At 39.1% G+C, this 16,202-nt stretch overlaps 1 protein-coding gene across 1 annotated transcript in view; it reads right to left on the bottom strand.

Annotated features, from left to right (window-relative positions):
• Positions 1-467: 467 nt before the first annotated feature.
• Positions 468-16,202, bottom strand: part of LOC126457305 (mitochondrial 2-oxoglutarate/malate carrier protein-like) — a 41,940-nt gene continuing 26,205 nt past the window's right edge. The window contains exons 3-5 of the mRNA XM_050093488.1: positions 9,306-9,610; positions 6,080-6,179; positions 468-1,173 (exon numbers count right to left, since the gene is read on the bottom strand). Of these exons, the coding sequence (XP_049949445.1) occupies positions 942-1,173; positions 6,080-6,179; positions 9,306-9,610 (637 nt within the window). The 3' untranslated portion in view covers positions 468-941. The remainder of the gene's footprint in view (positions 1,174-6,079; positions 6,180-9,305; positions 9,611-16,202) is intronic.

Below are 16,202 nucleotides of genomic sequence, written 5' to 3'. Positions count from 1 at the left end.
CAGCAACCTAAAGAAACTGAAATTTTCGGATCAAGGCTGCACATTGCATGTCTTACACCAGTCACATTTTCCAAGCATTTCCCTACATTTAACCTACTCCTCCACTAGAATAATCCATACTATCCAGTTTCCAGCAGCACATCCTGAACATGGAATATCATACGGGTTTTGACAAGTACCAAAGTTACAACACAAATTGTTTCTTATTCTGTAGTTGTGAATATACTCTATACCAGTCAACTACAGAGGCAGCAAATATCTTTGCGAAGACACATCAGTATTTTTTTTTTTTTTTTTTTGTCAAATGCAATAAATACATTCATTTCCATGAGTGACATAAAAATTCCTGAGTATTAAAAGATTTTTCCAGACAGGAACTAAAAAGGCAGAGTATGTGTATGAGAAGCTATTCACAATCCCTCCCTACTTTATCTGTTTCATCTTTTTTTTTAAATGCATTTCATAGTTTAACACTTGTAATCTGTGGAATGATTCAACTGTGCCTAAATGAACAGCAAACTGATTAAAATGATAAAGGGAACCACTTTTTATGCTAATTGCTCCATGTTGGCTTTAAGGGGTATAACAATGGTATTGTATTAATTAAAAAAATTAAGAAACCAGCTATTGCATTCATTTATAAAGAAATTTTTAATGCCCACTTAGCAAACCCATTAATCATTTAAGTTAATCTGACTCATACTATAAACAGCATTATGTGTGTTGTTGAGTTGATGTTAACAAAGGGACGAACATCAAATACTGCAATGAAAACAGGAAAAGACTAGAGGCGGAGGAGAGAGGGATTTCTTTTCAGTAAAAAGAGTCTCAGAGAACAATATTGTGTATAAAACATATTACCAATGACAAAGATGGTGCTGGTGCTTGCATTTATGGCAAGGTTACTATACAATGGAATGGGAAAGGTTTCAAGGCATATGTTACAGACCACTTGTCTTGCTGGCATCTTGTCCAAGTACACGGACACTGTAAAATGCATTCATTTGCTCTAGGAAAATAAAAGTCAGCACAGTGTGGGGTCCAAGTCTAGCATAGTAAGGAGTGAAACCTTTCCACAGAGAGAAGAAGCCTTCGTTACGAACCACTTTCATCAGCACATCAACGGCACCTTTGAATTCTGGTTTTCCATCAACCATCTTCATATTTTGTATTCTGTAATGATAAAGAGTTCATTCACTTTTTTCTTATTAGGAGTTATGAATACATAATATTTTAAACATAAGTTTTTACTGTCATATGTAATATCACACAGTTTAAATGCATTAAAATAGAAATAAAAATGTAAAACCACATAACTGAATACTGAAGTTTTATCAAGACAACTGCATGTCAAGAACAACCAATCTGTTAGTCATACTTTACAACAGAGTAACAAGACAAAAATCACCTCTATGTCACAATCAATTTGGTGGGTCTAAATTAATAGACAGAGGATCTATTTCACTCTCTCTAGGGCCTCCTCAGATGACGAACTATTTCATTGGGTACCATACATGGCTTCTTGTGCTTGCACCAGGATGAGGTCATTTATGCCACATTCCTATCCCATTCCCTTGCTGCTTTTCCCCATAGTCTTCACCCCTACCCCTCCACCTCGTTCCTCTCACTCAGTCCATGTCTCACGACACTGAGGCCACAGCATCAATGTAACATAGCTATTTGTGTACATATGACTTTTGTTAGCTCGTAGGAGACCATTGTCAGACACCTTAACTGTCAGTCAGTCTTGTTTATGTGACTGTTTACTGCTCAATACCTCACAGCACGGTTAGTGTACTATCGTTACCCTCGCCAATGCCTTTATTCTACTCAGGACTTCCCAGTGTTGTCTCCAAGAAAGTAGTGCCTGAATCAAAAATGACAGCAAATAGGGATGCATTCTTCTTCCCATGCTGTTCAATCTGAACACCAATGAAACAATGACAAATGAAAGTAAGATTCAGAAGTTGGATTAAAACTCAGGGCGTTTCTGGTAACATAATTCATCAGAGAACGTGAGGAGGTAGATATCCTTTAACAAAGAATTAAATGACTTTTTTAACTGATTCAACAGACTAATGACCAAAGATTATGGACAGAGAAAACCAAAGAAAGACTGGAGTAATGAGAAGTAACAGAAGTGACATTTGCTATAAATGTAATATCAAAATTGAGGGCCATGTAGTTGGCAAAGTGAAGGAATCCTGCTACCTTTGAAGCCAAATAATGTGATGAATGAAGCAAGGATGCTGTAAGAACCAGACTAGCATAGGCAAAGAGGGCATTCCTCATGAAAAGAAGTCTACTAGTATCAAACATAGGCCTTAATTTTTGGAAGAAATTTCCCACAACATATGTTTTGAGCACACCACCATATGTAAGTGAATAATGACCTGGCAGAGGGGAGGGGGACCGGACAATAAGAGAATAAAACATTTGTGATGTGGTGTTACAAGAATAATTGACTTCTTGGTGTTACAGGGAGCTCATGAGGACAACAACTGAAGAGGAAGACAGATATCCAACAAATATTTGAGGATGTTGGGTGTATGTGCTACTTTGACATGAAGAGGCTAGCACAGTGAAAGAAGTTGTGGCAGAATACATCATCCCTCAGCCACTGTTGATTTTGAAAATAGTTTCCCCTCTCTCACTTTCAGAGAAATCTTTACTAAAGATTTTTCTCACAAATCATCTCTAATATACTGCAAATCACCTATATAATTCAATATAGAAATCACACAATTGAACACATGGTGGGAAACATTAGCTTTTTGTGTGCTGGAAACTATTTCCCAGTCTACGCTTCATGCTGACAGTTGTTGAATGTCCGACTGAATAATATTACTTTTCCTAAAATAAAACAACATTATCTGGAAAATGTATGAAACTGTAGCAAAGAATACCTGCTAATTCATTAATTTATTCATAGCTTCCAAAAGGTGGTCCTATAACACTTTCCTATAGTATGTTAGATAATATTTCAATGTGCATTGATGACTCTCCATCAAAAATAACATGCTGCATTCTACCAGTCAAGATGTTTGCAATCCAACAGAAAATCATATGAGAACATTTTCTGGAGTAGGCATCACTGTGGCACTAATGCAAAATCCTTTTAGAAGGCTAAACGTGTTTACTCTACCTGCTTATATCTATCCACAACACTGACAGAGTTAACAGAATTCAGTTACAAGCAGAAATGAGTAATATAGGTTTCAACTTAATGGGTCACCTGTGGTGCCCTTAGCTACATAGATCTGACCTGTATTACTTTTATAATTGCTGGGAAGAGTTATCTGATCAACACATTTGCAGTAGATTATGGCCGAATTTTGTATAAAATCTGACAGGTACTCCATTGGCCCCCTGGCGCAACTTTTTGGATACTGTGCTGCACAAACACACATGTGGTATCTTAGTGCCTATGTTACAAAAGGCTGTTACGACCAGTACAAAAATCAAATCATGATTATCATCTGGAATGCACCATTATCATTTCTATGCTATATGGTCAAAAGAATCAGGACACATACAAATGGTGTGTCCACCTTTTGTCTTTATGATGGCTTGAACTCTCCTGGGGATACTTTCAATGAGGTGAAAATTTCTGTGGAGGAATGTCAGCCAGTTCTTCCTCAAGAGCCAACACAACAAAAGGAAGTTATTTTGGACACTGGGATCTGGAGTGACACAAACATTCTAACTCATATTGAAACTGTCCCATTGCCTTCAGGCCAGGACTCTGGGCAGGAGAGTCCATTTCAAGAATGGTATTGAAAACAAACCATTGCCTCACAGATGCTGCTTTATGACAAAGTGTATTGTCATGTTGATACAATGAATCATCAACACCAAACTGTTCCTCTACTGCACACAGTACACGATGACGGAAAATGTGTTTATATCCTTCCACATTTAGCGCTTTCTTAATCGCAATAAGGAGAACACCCCCTAACCATGAAAAACACCCCACACTGTAACACCATCTCCTTCATTCGTCACTGTTGGCACTAGACATGACTGCCAAATGCCAACTCAAAATTTTGAATCAAATGCGACTCATCACTCCAGCTCAGTCATTTCCAGCCATCCATTATCCAGTGGCACCATTCTTTACGCCACTTTAAGTGCCACTTAGTATAGATTGCAGAAATGTGTGGCTTATTAGGAGCTGACCAACCACTGTACCCCATTCTTCTTAACTCCTTACACACAGTCATTATGGTAGTTGGATTGTTGGTAGCACTTCAGGAGTGGCTCCTTCCATGGATTTCATATGATTTTTTTACAACTGACCTTCACAATGCTCAGGTGGACCCTGTCCATATGTACAAGACATCTACTGGTCTTGCTTTAGCTGAGGTTGTTCCATTGCATTTCCACTTCACATTCACATCACCAGCTTGAGAAGGGTTGAAATGTCTCTAATGGATTTGTTGCTCAAGCAACATTCAAGACAAGTCTACGTTCGAAGTCAGTGATCTCTCCTTATTGCCCCATTCTCCTATTTTACTGACAACACAATAATCTTCATCTCCTTTTATACTGGTGGGTCCACCTATCATGACATTTAGTGACCTAGTTCACATTACTTACTGGTATATGGATACTTTTGAACAGATAGTGTGTGTGTGTGTGTGTGTGTGTGTGTGTGTGTAACTAAATGTAACAGTATAGTTTCCTCTTTGTAGTGCAAGTTCAGTGACAAATACAGAAATTTTATTTAGCTATGCTCATCCAAAGATGACGATCTATCATCTTGATATATGATGCAGTTTACTATAAAAATAAGAACATTTAATGGAACTTGTACACACACTAAATAAAATTAAAATTATAATGTCTTCAAGTTTTATTTTTGTGTTTGAACATTTGGTCAACTGCAGGTTGTGTCCAATATGTGCTGCAATACATAGCTTAATTTTATGATGCGCTGTGTCAATAAGGTTCCAGATTTATTCAAGAGGAATTGCAGTTTATGTTTCCTGCCCTGTGAGAGTCAGTTCTTCCACAGTTCAGGTGATTGTTCTAGTTTTGTCTCTATTTCATCCCACAATATGTGCAACAGGGCTGAGATTCAGGGGAACCTACTTGGCCACTATAAGGCTGTAATGTATCTGAAGGTTTCTCTCAATTTGAGCACAGGCATGCATTACCCTGCAGCAACATCTCACATTTAATGTTAACCAGCTGAGGGACAACTATTATACCGAGAATCTTCCCATGGTAACAAGCAGTCTCTGCATCCTCAACAGTTACTATAGATCCTCAGACAGTAAAACTGGAGATAATGTTGTGTGTTGCCCAACAATTGGTCCATGTTTTTTGTTATGCTGCTGGCCATGATTGTGACCTTCAATACAGCAAAATTACACCTGTGTTTCATTACAGGTGACATTTATGTTATTTGGCAGCCTAAGGCGACACAAAGTATTAAAGTGTTTCAAGTTCTGTGGCCATCAGAACATTGGAACTTGGGCCAGCTGTATGCATATGAAAAGCAACTGCTTGTTGCACAAAGTTTGGTATCACAGCAAGCTAAATTTAGACCACTTTCCCTCAGCTATCCTTCAGGACATCTTAATGATGCACCTTCACTGTATGTTGTAATATGTCATATAAGTCTTGTACGACATCTTCAAGCAATTCATCATTGCAAATCACCCACTGTATACGTAATATTCATATGCACATGCAAGAACGGTTCTGCATGATAAATCACAGTGGTACAAAGAAATTATCACCCCCTGTGCCCCTTAATTACAAGATTACAACAGTTGCTGATTTCATGCTCATACTCATCCTCAAGAAAGCATGTTTCAGAGGTCATGTTTCAAGACATTTATTTCAGACTGAACACCAACTACACTGTACTTATCTCCACTAGTTGGTGTACGTTTCCCATGACAAATTGTGTGGGTAGATTGCACACATAACACAATGGGCCGGAAAAAAAAATCACACTAATTACACACCAAAATGGCTTAACACATCTCCTGACAAGCTAAATTAGCAATTTCCTCTACAGTGTTTGAATTCTCATAAGCGGAAATAATTTATAAAACTGCTTACCCACCTTGTTTTTGCAATGTCAACAGGCATTGAAGCAATGGTAGTTACCAAACCAGATATCATGCTGCTTACAAAATGGCAAAATATGTTTTCTTGAAAGTAACCTACATAAACAAAAAATTAACAATATTAAATATTTTGTAAAAATTGAGATGTAAATTAGAGATAGAAAAATTAATTAGAGACAATGCAGTGAAAACATTACGCAATTTCAAAAGAATGCTTCACTTATTTTTGAAGTACAGGAATAGTAACATTAAAGTCTGCATTTATTGGAAAATTAAAGGGAGAGACAATCCGTGGCCAGGATTTACCTTCTAGGTACAAAATAGGGCATAATGCTGATAAAGAAAATTAACAGTATGAAAATACAAAGAAAAAACTATGCCTACCTTTTGGAACTGTTAGTTGCTGCCACAGGGGGGAAAGAGAAAGGGAGGATTGAAAGACGGGCTTGTAACTCACATCCTATGTTGAGAGGGAGCCACCAGATTTGAAGGCAAGGGGAGACAGAAATTTTGTCACCTCTCATCCCAACAATACATAAGTTCCTCTCAACCTGGGAAAAAAGGAGTTTTCTCTCTCCTCATCCTCACACCAGGTAAGTCTCTCTCAACACGAGTGACCAGTCCCTGCTTTCCAACCTTCCCCAATCTATCCCTCTTTTCTCTCTGAGGATGAAATTAATGGCTCTGAAAGCGAGGTATACATTTTTCTCTACTTTGTCCATTTTTGAATGTGGGTATTGACAGCACTTGGAATTATGTCCCTTAAAGGTAAATAATGGCCAAACACTCTGTCCCCTTGTTAATTTTAAAACTATCTCAGAGGAAAAATATATATATATATGTATGTATGATAGCATTTTTTATTCTAATTTAAAAATTTGTTTCAATAAATAAAGTTAAAAGGCTAATTTAATGGGTGTCTAAATTAATTTTTATATTTTTTTTATAAAAGTCTCAATGTTTTTAGTCCCTTTTGGATTTACTTTCAAGAGTTCACATTTAAAATCATTTGAATGGGAAAGAGGGTTGGACACTACAGGTGAGAATAAAAGGTGCAAGACAACAGACAGGTGGGGACAGAGGGATGAGACAGGTGATGAGAGACAGAGATTACAGTTAAGTATTGGTGGGGGACTACATTTTGTTTGAAAGAGGGGGAGGGAGGGGGGACGGGGAGGGGGAGAGGGGGGACAGGGAGGGGAAAGGGGTAGGGGGAGATGGGGAGGGGGAGGAGGGAAGGGTGAGGTGCGGGTGATGGGGAGGCGGCGGGGGGGGGCAGCGATGGAGGCGGGGGCGGCAGGGGGCGGCGGGGGAGGGAGGTGAGGTAGGTGGGGGGCCAGGGAGGTGGGGGCGGCGAGGGAGATGGGGGAGGGAGATGGGGAAGGGGGAGGGCGACGGGGCGGGGAGGGGGACGGAGAGATGGGGGAGGGAGGGGAGAGATGGGGGAGGGAGGGGGGAGATGGGGGAGGGAGGGGGGTGATGGGTGAGATGGGTGAGATGGGGGAGGGAGGGGGGAGATGGGTGAGATGGGTGAGGGAGATGGGTGAGGGAGATGGGTGAGGGAGATGGGTGAGATGGGTGAGATGGGTGGGAGGGAGGGAGGGAGATGGGTGGGAGGGAGGGAGGGAGATGGGTGGGAGGGAGGGAGGGAGATGGGTGGGAGGGAGGGAGGGAGATGGGGGGGAGGGAGGGAGGGAGGGAGATGGGGGGGAGGGAGGGAGGGAGGGAGATGGGGGGGAGGGAGGGAGGGAGGGAGATGGGCGGAGGGAGGGAGGGAGATGGGGGGGAGGGAGATAGGGGGAGGGAGGGAGGGAGATAGGGGGAGGGAGGGAGGGAGATAGGGGGAGGGAGGGAGGGAGATAGGGGGAGGGAGGGAGGGAGATAGGGGGAGGGAGGGAGGGAGATAGGGGGAGAGGGAGAGAGGGGGGGAGGGAGAGAGGGGGGGAGGGAGAGAGGGGGGAGGGAGAGAGGGGGGAGGGAGAGAGGGGGGAGGGAGAGAGGGGGAGGGAGAGAGGGGGAGGGAGAGAGGGGGAGGGAGAGAGGGGGAGGGAGAGAGGGGGAGGGAGAGAGGGGGAGGGAGAGAGGGGGAGGGAGAGAGGGGGAGGGAGAGAGGGGGAGGGAGAGAGGGGGAGGGGGAGGGAGAGAAGCAAGTATAATTATGAAAGTCTTCCAAAGTTATGAGTATTACTTTGGAGGACTACTGCAAAAGTTTCACTTCTTCCATGTAATAACTACATATTAACAAACAAGCAGAGAAATAAAATGAAGGTATCTCCACCTCTCCTGGTATTCTGTTAAGTTGTGCATTATCAAATTTAAAAAAAGGAAAATTAGAACTGAATGTTTCATAACAAGCTCATTAGAAACGGATCATAAATTTGAACAAACAAGAATGAGGAAGGAAAATGATAATGTCATTTCAAAGGAGACACACTGCATGCAACTTAATTTAGAGAAACCACAAAAAACCTGAGTCTGGATGGCAAGGCAGGGATTTGAACCCCCTTCTGAGTTAAAGTCCACTACCTAAACAGCAGCACCATACTCTTCAATATTGGATCAGATGCAACATTTGTCTTTTCTGACAAAGACAGTGAAGCTGTAAATTCTGTATGGTGATGCATTGTATCTCTGTGTATTTTGTTCTTGTGATTATGAGTAATTGGTATCCAGTAGATCATACCACCTCTGGGCCACATTTTTATCACTGATCTACTTAATTTTACAGAGAATTTAACAATCAGTAAAATAAAAATATACACCATTCTAAAAGACACCACTTAATTCACCTTCCTGTGTCTTATTTAGAGATACAATAAATTAAGAATAGATAGCACCTCTGAGCTTTCATAAAATACTGTACTTGGCAAATTTCCATGTTTTCCAACAGCACAGTAAAAGAATAATTTCTAGAAGTGTGTCTCCTTAGAAACTTTCTACAAACATGTTATTTCTTGTAAAATGCCTTTATATATTACACTTTCTATACAAAATATATGCCATTTATAAAGATCAGTTGAAATCTCTTATGTCACTAATGAACCAAGTTGCATGTATTTTTAAATTTATTTTTATGTATTTATTTATTTTTTATTTATTTTTTTAATTATTTTTATTTATTTTTTATTTATTTATATATTTATTTTTATGTATTTTTAAATTAAGAAACTAATAACAAAATCAGTAAAAAATTCAGTACTACAAGAAGTAAGTTACACTTACCTGTTGATAGTAAAAACTGTTTTGCCTGAGAGTATGATGCAAGCTGTGCAGCATTTACCACCATCGCACGTCCCATTGTAGGACCAGCACCACGCCAAAGTGCAAGTACACCTTCCTCAGATGCAATCCGCCAAAGGGCATGGGCAACATTGCGGTAATTTCGCCTCTCTGCTGGTGGTAGTCTACCATCTGCCGTCATGCGTACGAGAGCCACTTCTGCAGGAGTACCCACAAAGGCCCCGGTTGCACCTGCTGTCATGCCAATAGCAGCTTTACTTGCAAAACCCGGAGGTTTCCCTTCAGACCTGCCACGTGAAATTTTCATGCATTACATTTTTTCAACTTTCAGGCCATGATTTCAGTGCAATTTTATCTAGCACAGAAAGCTATTAATGAAAAACTTTTAATTCGATGAAACTATTCATTACTATGTAATATAATATGTAGGATACACATATTTGTATGAATCAGTGCCACCCCAAAAGTTCTACACTGGTTAAATTTTATGTTGTTCTTAATACAAGATCATAAAAGAAAGAAGGAAAGTTCCAGATCTACTAATCTTTATTCTTTTCAATGTTGGCCATTTGGTAGTCACTGCATCAGAAACAAGATTCTAATTAGTGTAGCTTAGAGTAACAATGTACAGAATATATCAGAAAAGAAATCCAAATGTCATGGGTTTCAAAAACAGTATACTGTATTGTGCTTCAAGATCATGTGTGACATCTAAATTACAGTTATTATGAATATGATTAAGTTCAGATGGAATTTGCAGAAACATTAATCTATCCAAGCATACATTTATTTTACACTTTTAGCTTTTGCTCAAGAAAGAAACACGCATATTCACACATGCAAGAACATCTCGTGCACACACGACTGCTATCTCTGGCCACTCGGGTCAGAATGCAATGCCACATTGAACAGAAGCAGCAATCTGGAGAGCAATGGGAAAGAGAGAAGGATAGCAGGGTGGGGTGAGGCATGATGGTGAGGAGAGCACTGACTGGTGGAGAGAGCAGGGACTAGACTGTGGCAAGACAAGGATGCTAGGTGCAGTGTTGGGATGCTATAGGGGAGGGGAGGGGGAAATCAGGAGTGAAAGAAGAGGGGCAGAGGAAGGGAAAATGACCAGTGGGTGCATTAAAAAAGAATGGTGCGCAATGAAGGTGAGGGGATGTGAACTGGGAGGAGGTATGGGGCAGAGAAGGCATAAACTATTGGGTGGAGGCTGCGGGAGCAGTTGCTTATCATAAATTAAGGCCAGGACAATTTCAAAAGCAGAGAATGCATTTTACAGGATACCTCCCATTTGCTCAGTTCAGAAATGCTGGTGGGGGAGGGGAGGGGAGGGGAGCATCCAGGTGGATGCAGTTGTGAAGCAACCACTGAAATCAAGTATGTTATGTTCAGCTGCATGTTATGCCACATGGTAGCCCACTTTTCCACCCCTCCAAAAATAGCATTCCTTTGCCAACATAACCACCACTACACCACAGTCTGTCCCTGTGGCACTCCCAATCCCCACCCTTGCCACAAGGAACAAGACATCCCTAACATACAACCGGCACTTCCTATTCCAGTCCTGTCACAGGTTTATCCTACCCCATTGCAGTCCTGGCCACCTGTGAAAGCAGCCATGTCATACCAGCTCTATTGCAATCAAAGCACAGATTTTTGTATTGGTATGACTATCAAACAACTGTCCACCTGGCTGAATGGCCATCAAACTGTGGCCATGAGCAAAGTGGACCATCCTGTGGCAAAACATACATTCAAACTTAACATGATGGGTTTCAATGTCTGTCTCCCACCACACACCATATTCATCCATCATCAACTTTTCTGAAAAGCACAGTTGACAGTTATCCTTACAACTCGTTCTCCACACTTAAAATCATTCCAATCTTAACCTACAGTAACCTACTGTTCCCACACCTTCCATCCAATAGTTTCCGCACCTCTGTCCCACACCACCTAACTCACCATCCCCTCACGTCCATCGTGCATGACAATGCACCCACCATCCTTTTCCACTGCCCATTTCTCCACACCCTCTCCCTCACCCACAGCTTCCAGTGCTGTGTCTGGCAGCCTTGTGCTACCGCAGTCTAGACCTGCATGCTCTGCCAAACAGTGTTCTTCTCTCCCCATTCACCACCCAGCTTTCATTCACCGCGATGTTGCATTGTGGCCTGAATGGCCAGATAGCAGTTTTGTGTGTGTGTGTGTGTGTGTGTGTGTGTCTGCGCTAGAATGTAAGCCTTTTCATTGTGGCTGTGTGCAGCACAACATGCCATCTTTACGGTGAGTAGCCAACCAACCTTTTCATAATACTGCCGACAATCCAAACAGGACTTTCCAAGTATAGATTTTTATATAAAAAGTTAGAAGGGCAACTGAAAAGTAATAACTGATACTTTTTGCTTTTGAAATAGCAAAGAACAAGAAGACTCAAAATGAGACACTTTCTCTTTGAGCTTTATCAGTTTGCAGACTGCATCTTACAAAAAACTTGACAATGGTGCTTGGATGAAATTATATGTTGTGATAGAATTTCATTCTGAAGAAGGCATAACAATCATTCACATTCTGGAGTGTTTACAGAAAGTTTACACAGATTCAACAAAATATATTAATGTTATTTAATGTGACTATGCCAAACATTGACAGAAACAGTAAGAACTCTAAGATCCATTCCAGAGGAACTGATAACACAGTGATGTTGATTCCAACATTACAAAATAACGAGAACTCACTGCTCATGAAAATTTTCAGGTAATAAAAATATTGTTATTCTTGTTGCTTATTAGGTGAGGAAATATGAAGCTAGTTTCTCAGAGCCTGGGTTATATAGAAGTATGTACACACTGTATATCTTGAAGATTTGACACAAACGAATGTCTAGTATTATTATAAAATGGAAAGGAAGTTTTCACCGAATATTGTAACATCTGATTTGACTTGGCTGGGTTTTTTCAAATTTGGGCAAGAATACTGTGTAATAAAAATAATGTGTAGAGGAGAGAAGCTCAATCATGTTCCACGGAGGAGGAAGAGAATTTTCTTGTTTTCTGGGATAAAGAGGCAGTGGTTTGTGTGAACTGTGTTGCTACAGTAAACCCAGAGCAAAATATTTTCTGTAAATAGTGAATGTAGAGCTTCACTGTGTTTAAACAGCAGCACGAACTACTATATTCAGAATAGTTCAATGAATTGCCAACTTGGGCACTTAGTGACTAAAAGAAAAAAATGTATAAAACATTGGATACGTATAAAAGTAAAAGATGCTCTAACTTGTAACAATTATGTATTTCACACTGAGTAACCTTCCTTTAACCTGCTGTAATTGTATTCATGACTTGAAGATGGTCACTTGACCAAAACTGTTTGCCAACAAATGCACCCAAATTACAACAGATTTTGGTGGTTTCAAGATGGCGTTTCTTAAAACAAAAGACAACTTTGCACATACTCTATGAGGAGTCAACTGATTAAAAATTAAAACTGATGTATTATGATATCCTTTTGTTAAACTATGCAATGTTACACTTTACTGTAAAATTCACAGGGAAGTGTAAATGTTTGTTGGCAGTGTTTGCTATTTTCACCACCCAAGTCTCATCTAGCATCACAAAATTTTCACATCTTCTACTAACTAAAGGCTCGTTTTCAAAATCATTTTCAGCATTATGAGATACAAAAATACTAACAGTGGCTGTGAAAGGTGGATAGAACTTTTCCATTTACCACACGGATATACACGACATTGAATGAAATTTTCACTCTACAGCGAAGTGTGCGCTGATATAAAACTTCCTGGCAGATTAAAACTGTGTGCCGGACCGAGATTTGAACTTGGGACCTTTGCCTTTCGCGGGCAAGTGCTCTACCAACTGAGCTACCCAAGCACAACTCACACCCCGTCCTCACAGCTGGTTTGCAGGAAATCTTCTGTGAAGTTTGGAAGGTAGGAGACGAGGTACTGGTGGAATTAAAGCTGTGAGGACGGGGCGTGAGTCGTGCTTGGGTAGCTCAGTTAGTAGAGCACTTGCCCACGAAAGGCAAAGGTCCCGAGTTCGAGTCTGCACACAGTTTTAATCTGACAAGAAGTTTCATACACAACATTGTTCAACAGAACATAAAACTGTACACAATTACAGTAATTTGTTCAAGACAAACTGCATACAAAAACAAGGTTAACATCGCATATTCTGTAAAAGAAAGAAAGATTTCTTTTTAAAATAAACTAAATAGAAATAAGAGGTATTTTCCAGCCATGGCCGTTACATAGCTGGTTAATAAAAAATAGCTCATTCCCTCTCAAGAGTCAAGTCATTTATACTGCTACACTGATGTATAGGTAAGAAGGTGGGTGGTAAGCTGCTTTGCAGTGGCAAGTAGCAGTGTACCACATGAGGTTAATAGCATGATTCTTGCAAGCGCCTGTAGTGTGCACTTCTTACTATAGTGAGAAAACATTTCTGTAATGGTACAGTTGGTGATCCAGCAATGTATGTAAAGATATAGCAATTATATCTTACAATTATCTCCGCTAAAGCCTTTAAGGGAGATACGTATCTTGTAACAGTCTGTAATTAGAATGCTTTGTACAAATTAGACACCATCAAACACAAAATTATCCAAACAATAATACAGTAATGGCCAAAAGCTTTAATTGTGTGAATCTTTTTATTGTGCCTATTGTGACTCAGCATCTCCACTATATAGTGAGTAGCAACTTTCCTTCTCTGATATTGTAAATGTAGAAGTAGATCAGATAAATGAAGTGGAAAACTTTTGTACTGTAGAAAATGAACTTTTGTCGGAGAGTACCAAAAGTGTAGCATTTGATGTAGACAGGTTGGCAGTTTTGGATGCTGTTTGGCAACGAAGTGTTACACATGTCATAAATGAAATTGATTGTACCGATTCATCAAAAGTAGAAATAAATATACTGAAAAGAAGTTAAAGTACCATAAAATTAAAATAACAAGAAAATATCTGAAAAAAGAAACTTGGGATATTAGAAAATATGTATTTGAAACTGTAGAATGAAATGTTATTTCAAATTTAAGCATCAATGAAAATATTTATTTGTTGCAAAGAATGACAAAGGTAAAAATGTTACCTGGGAATCCAAAACTGTTATGGGTTTGTAGCACAGTTATAATAAGAAATATGTAGAAGTCTAAAGTATCTTTCAAGTTATTTTTGTGCTTTTTGATGTGTATGTGTAAAGTCAATTCAAAACAATTGTACTTAAACAAATTTATGTTAGAAATAGAAGCAGAAGATTTCCAAAATAATGATGATTTATGTACACTACAACTTCAATGATTCCATGGGGGTATATGCCCATTTGTATACTATGAGTGGCAAGCACAGAGTTCAGAGCTAATTTGGGTCTTACTTCAAAATTTTCAGTTTCCTGAGCCACTTTCATTCTCTGACTATTCTGTAAATCTTTCAAGTTATCTTCTATTATCATGTTGTCTTTCTCCAATAGGTACTAGGTGTATACATTTTAGAGTTTTTCAAGTATAGTTCACAGCAGTATTACTGGCAAGTTTCTGTATTAATTGTCCAAAAGCCTCTTAGGCTTTTGAAGTGGCATTTGCATCTAATTAGTTAAATCTGAAACATCAAAACTTAAGGTACTTTACACTGTTGTGACTGAAAGATATATTCACATTTATGTTTGTATAGTGAAGAAGTTGTCTCGCATTTTGAAACAATACAAAATTTGGCTGTTCTTGAAGAGAAATTTTTTTTCATTTGATAACATTAAAGGTATTTTGAGTTTCTGTGCTGTCTCATTTTATGGAAGTTGCATATACACAAATTCTTGATCTATTTGAGGAATATCTGTGCTGTATTTATAACTGAAAAGACAGGCCATCAGACTTGTTGGTTTGCTACTGTCATTTTAGTGATCTATAGTTGGTATTTGAATATAGCTATTATAATGAAAGCATTGGTAAGAATTTTTTAGACACATGCAGTTCTACAAAACTGTAATAGGTAAGAACTTGGTCATATATGATTAACTTTATAAGTAAACTCAGCTTAAGTTTCAGTTATGCTGGAGAAAAGGTTTTGTCATTTTCGAATATACTGAACGTGTGCTGGATAATTATAAATTGAGAATTGATACACTACAGTCAGAATATTTTATAAGGTGGATATGGTAGGTTGTGCATTTATGTTTAAATATGAGAAGTTGCCTCTATATGCTGTGACAATGAAAAGTAGGGAATTTCTTCATGATTTACTGAGATGTTGAAGTATAGATTGTATTGAAATATTTTGGAGATGATGATTAAGATGAGGTTGCTATCTGCTTGGGAATTTTATTTTAGACTGTGGTATGTGGTGATCAACTATATTGTGTTATGTTTTTATCAAGGAATAAGACGAAAGAGTACACTGACCATATCTGATGAGTTAGTGATAGGACCTTTCTTGTGATGATGAAAATAGCGAAACAGGTAAGTGCGGAAAACATATGTAAGAAAGTGATGTTGTTAATATCTTTGGCCAACTGAGTGTTTCTTGTAGCAAGTCTAGACTATTTAAAGAGAATAGTACTCAAGGAGCAACTGGGGATTGCCCAAACTCAAATAAGAGTATTTTTATGTTTAAAAAAAGTGTGTGTGTGGGGAGGGGGGGGGGGGGGGAGATTTTATTGTCTGATTCTATACCAAACATTTTATTATTATGAAATAATTTTCTAGAAAGGTAATGAATTCAATGGAACAATATTACCTAGAAGCATCTTCTGTGATGAGAATTTGAAACTGCTGTCAGATTATACTTAAGAGTCTTTATTGTAAATAAGTTATGAGAATATTTTTCAAATTTGTTTGGAAGGTAATTCAGTAAATAACAGAT

The sequence above is a fragment of the Schistocerca serialis genome, chromosome 2, assembly GCF_023864345.2.
Source record: "Schistocerca serialis cubense isolate TAMUIC-IGC-003099 chromosome 2, iqSchSeri2.2, whole genome shotgun sequence".
Taxonomy (NCBI): Eukaryota; Metazoa; Arthropoda; class Insecta; order Orthoptera; family Acrididae; genus Schistocerca; species Schistocerca serialis.
This window is presented reverse-complemented; position numbering and strand designations above follow the sequence as displayed.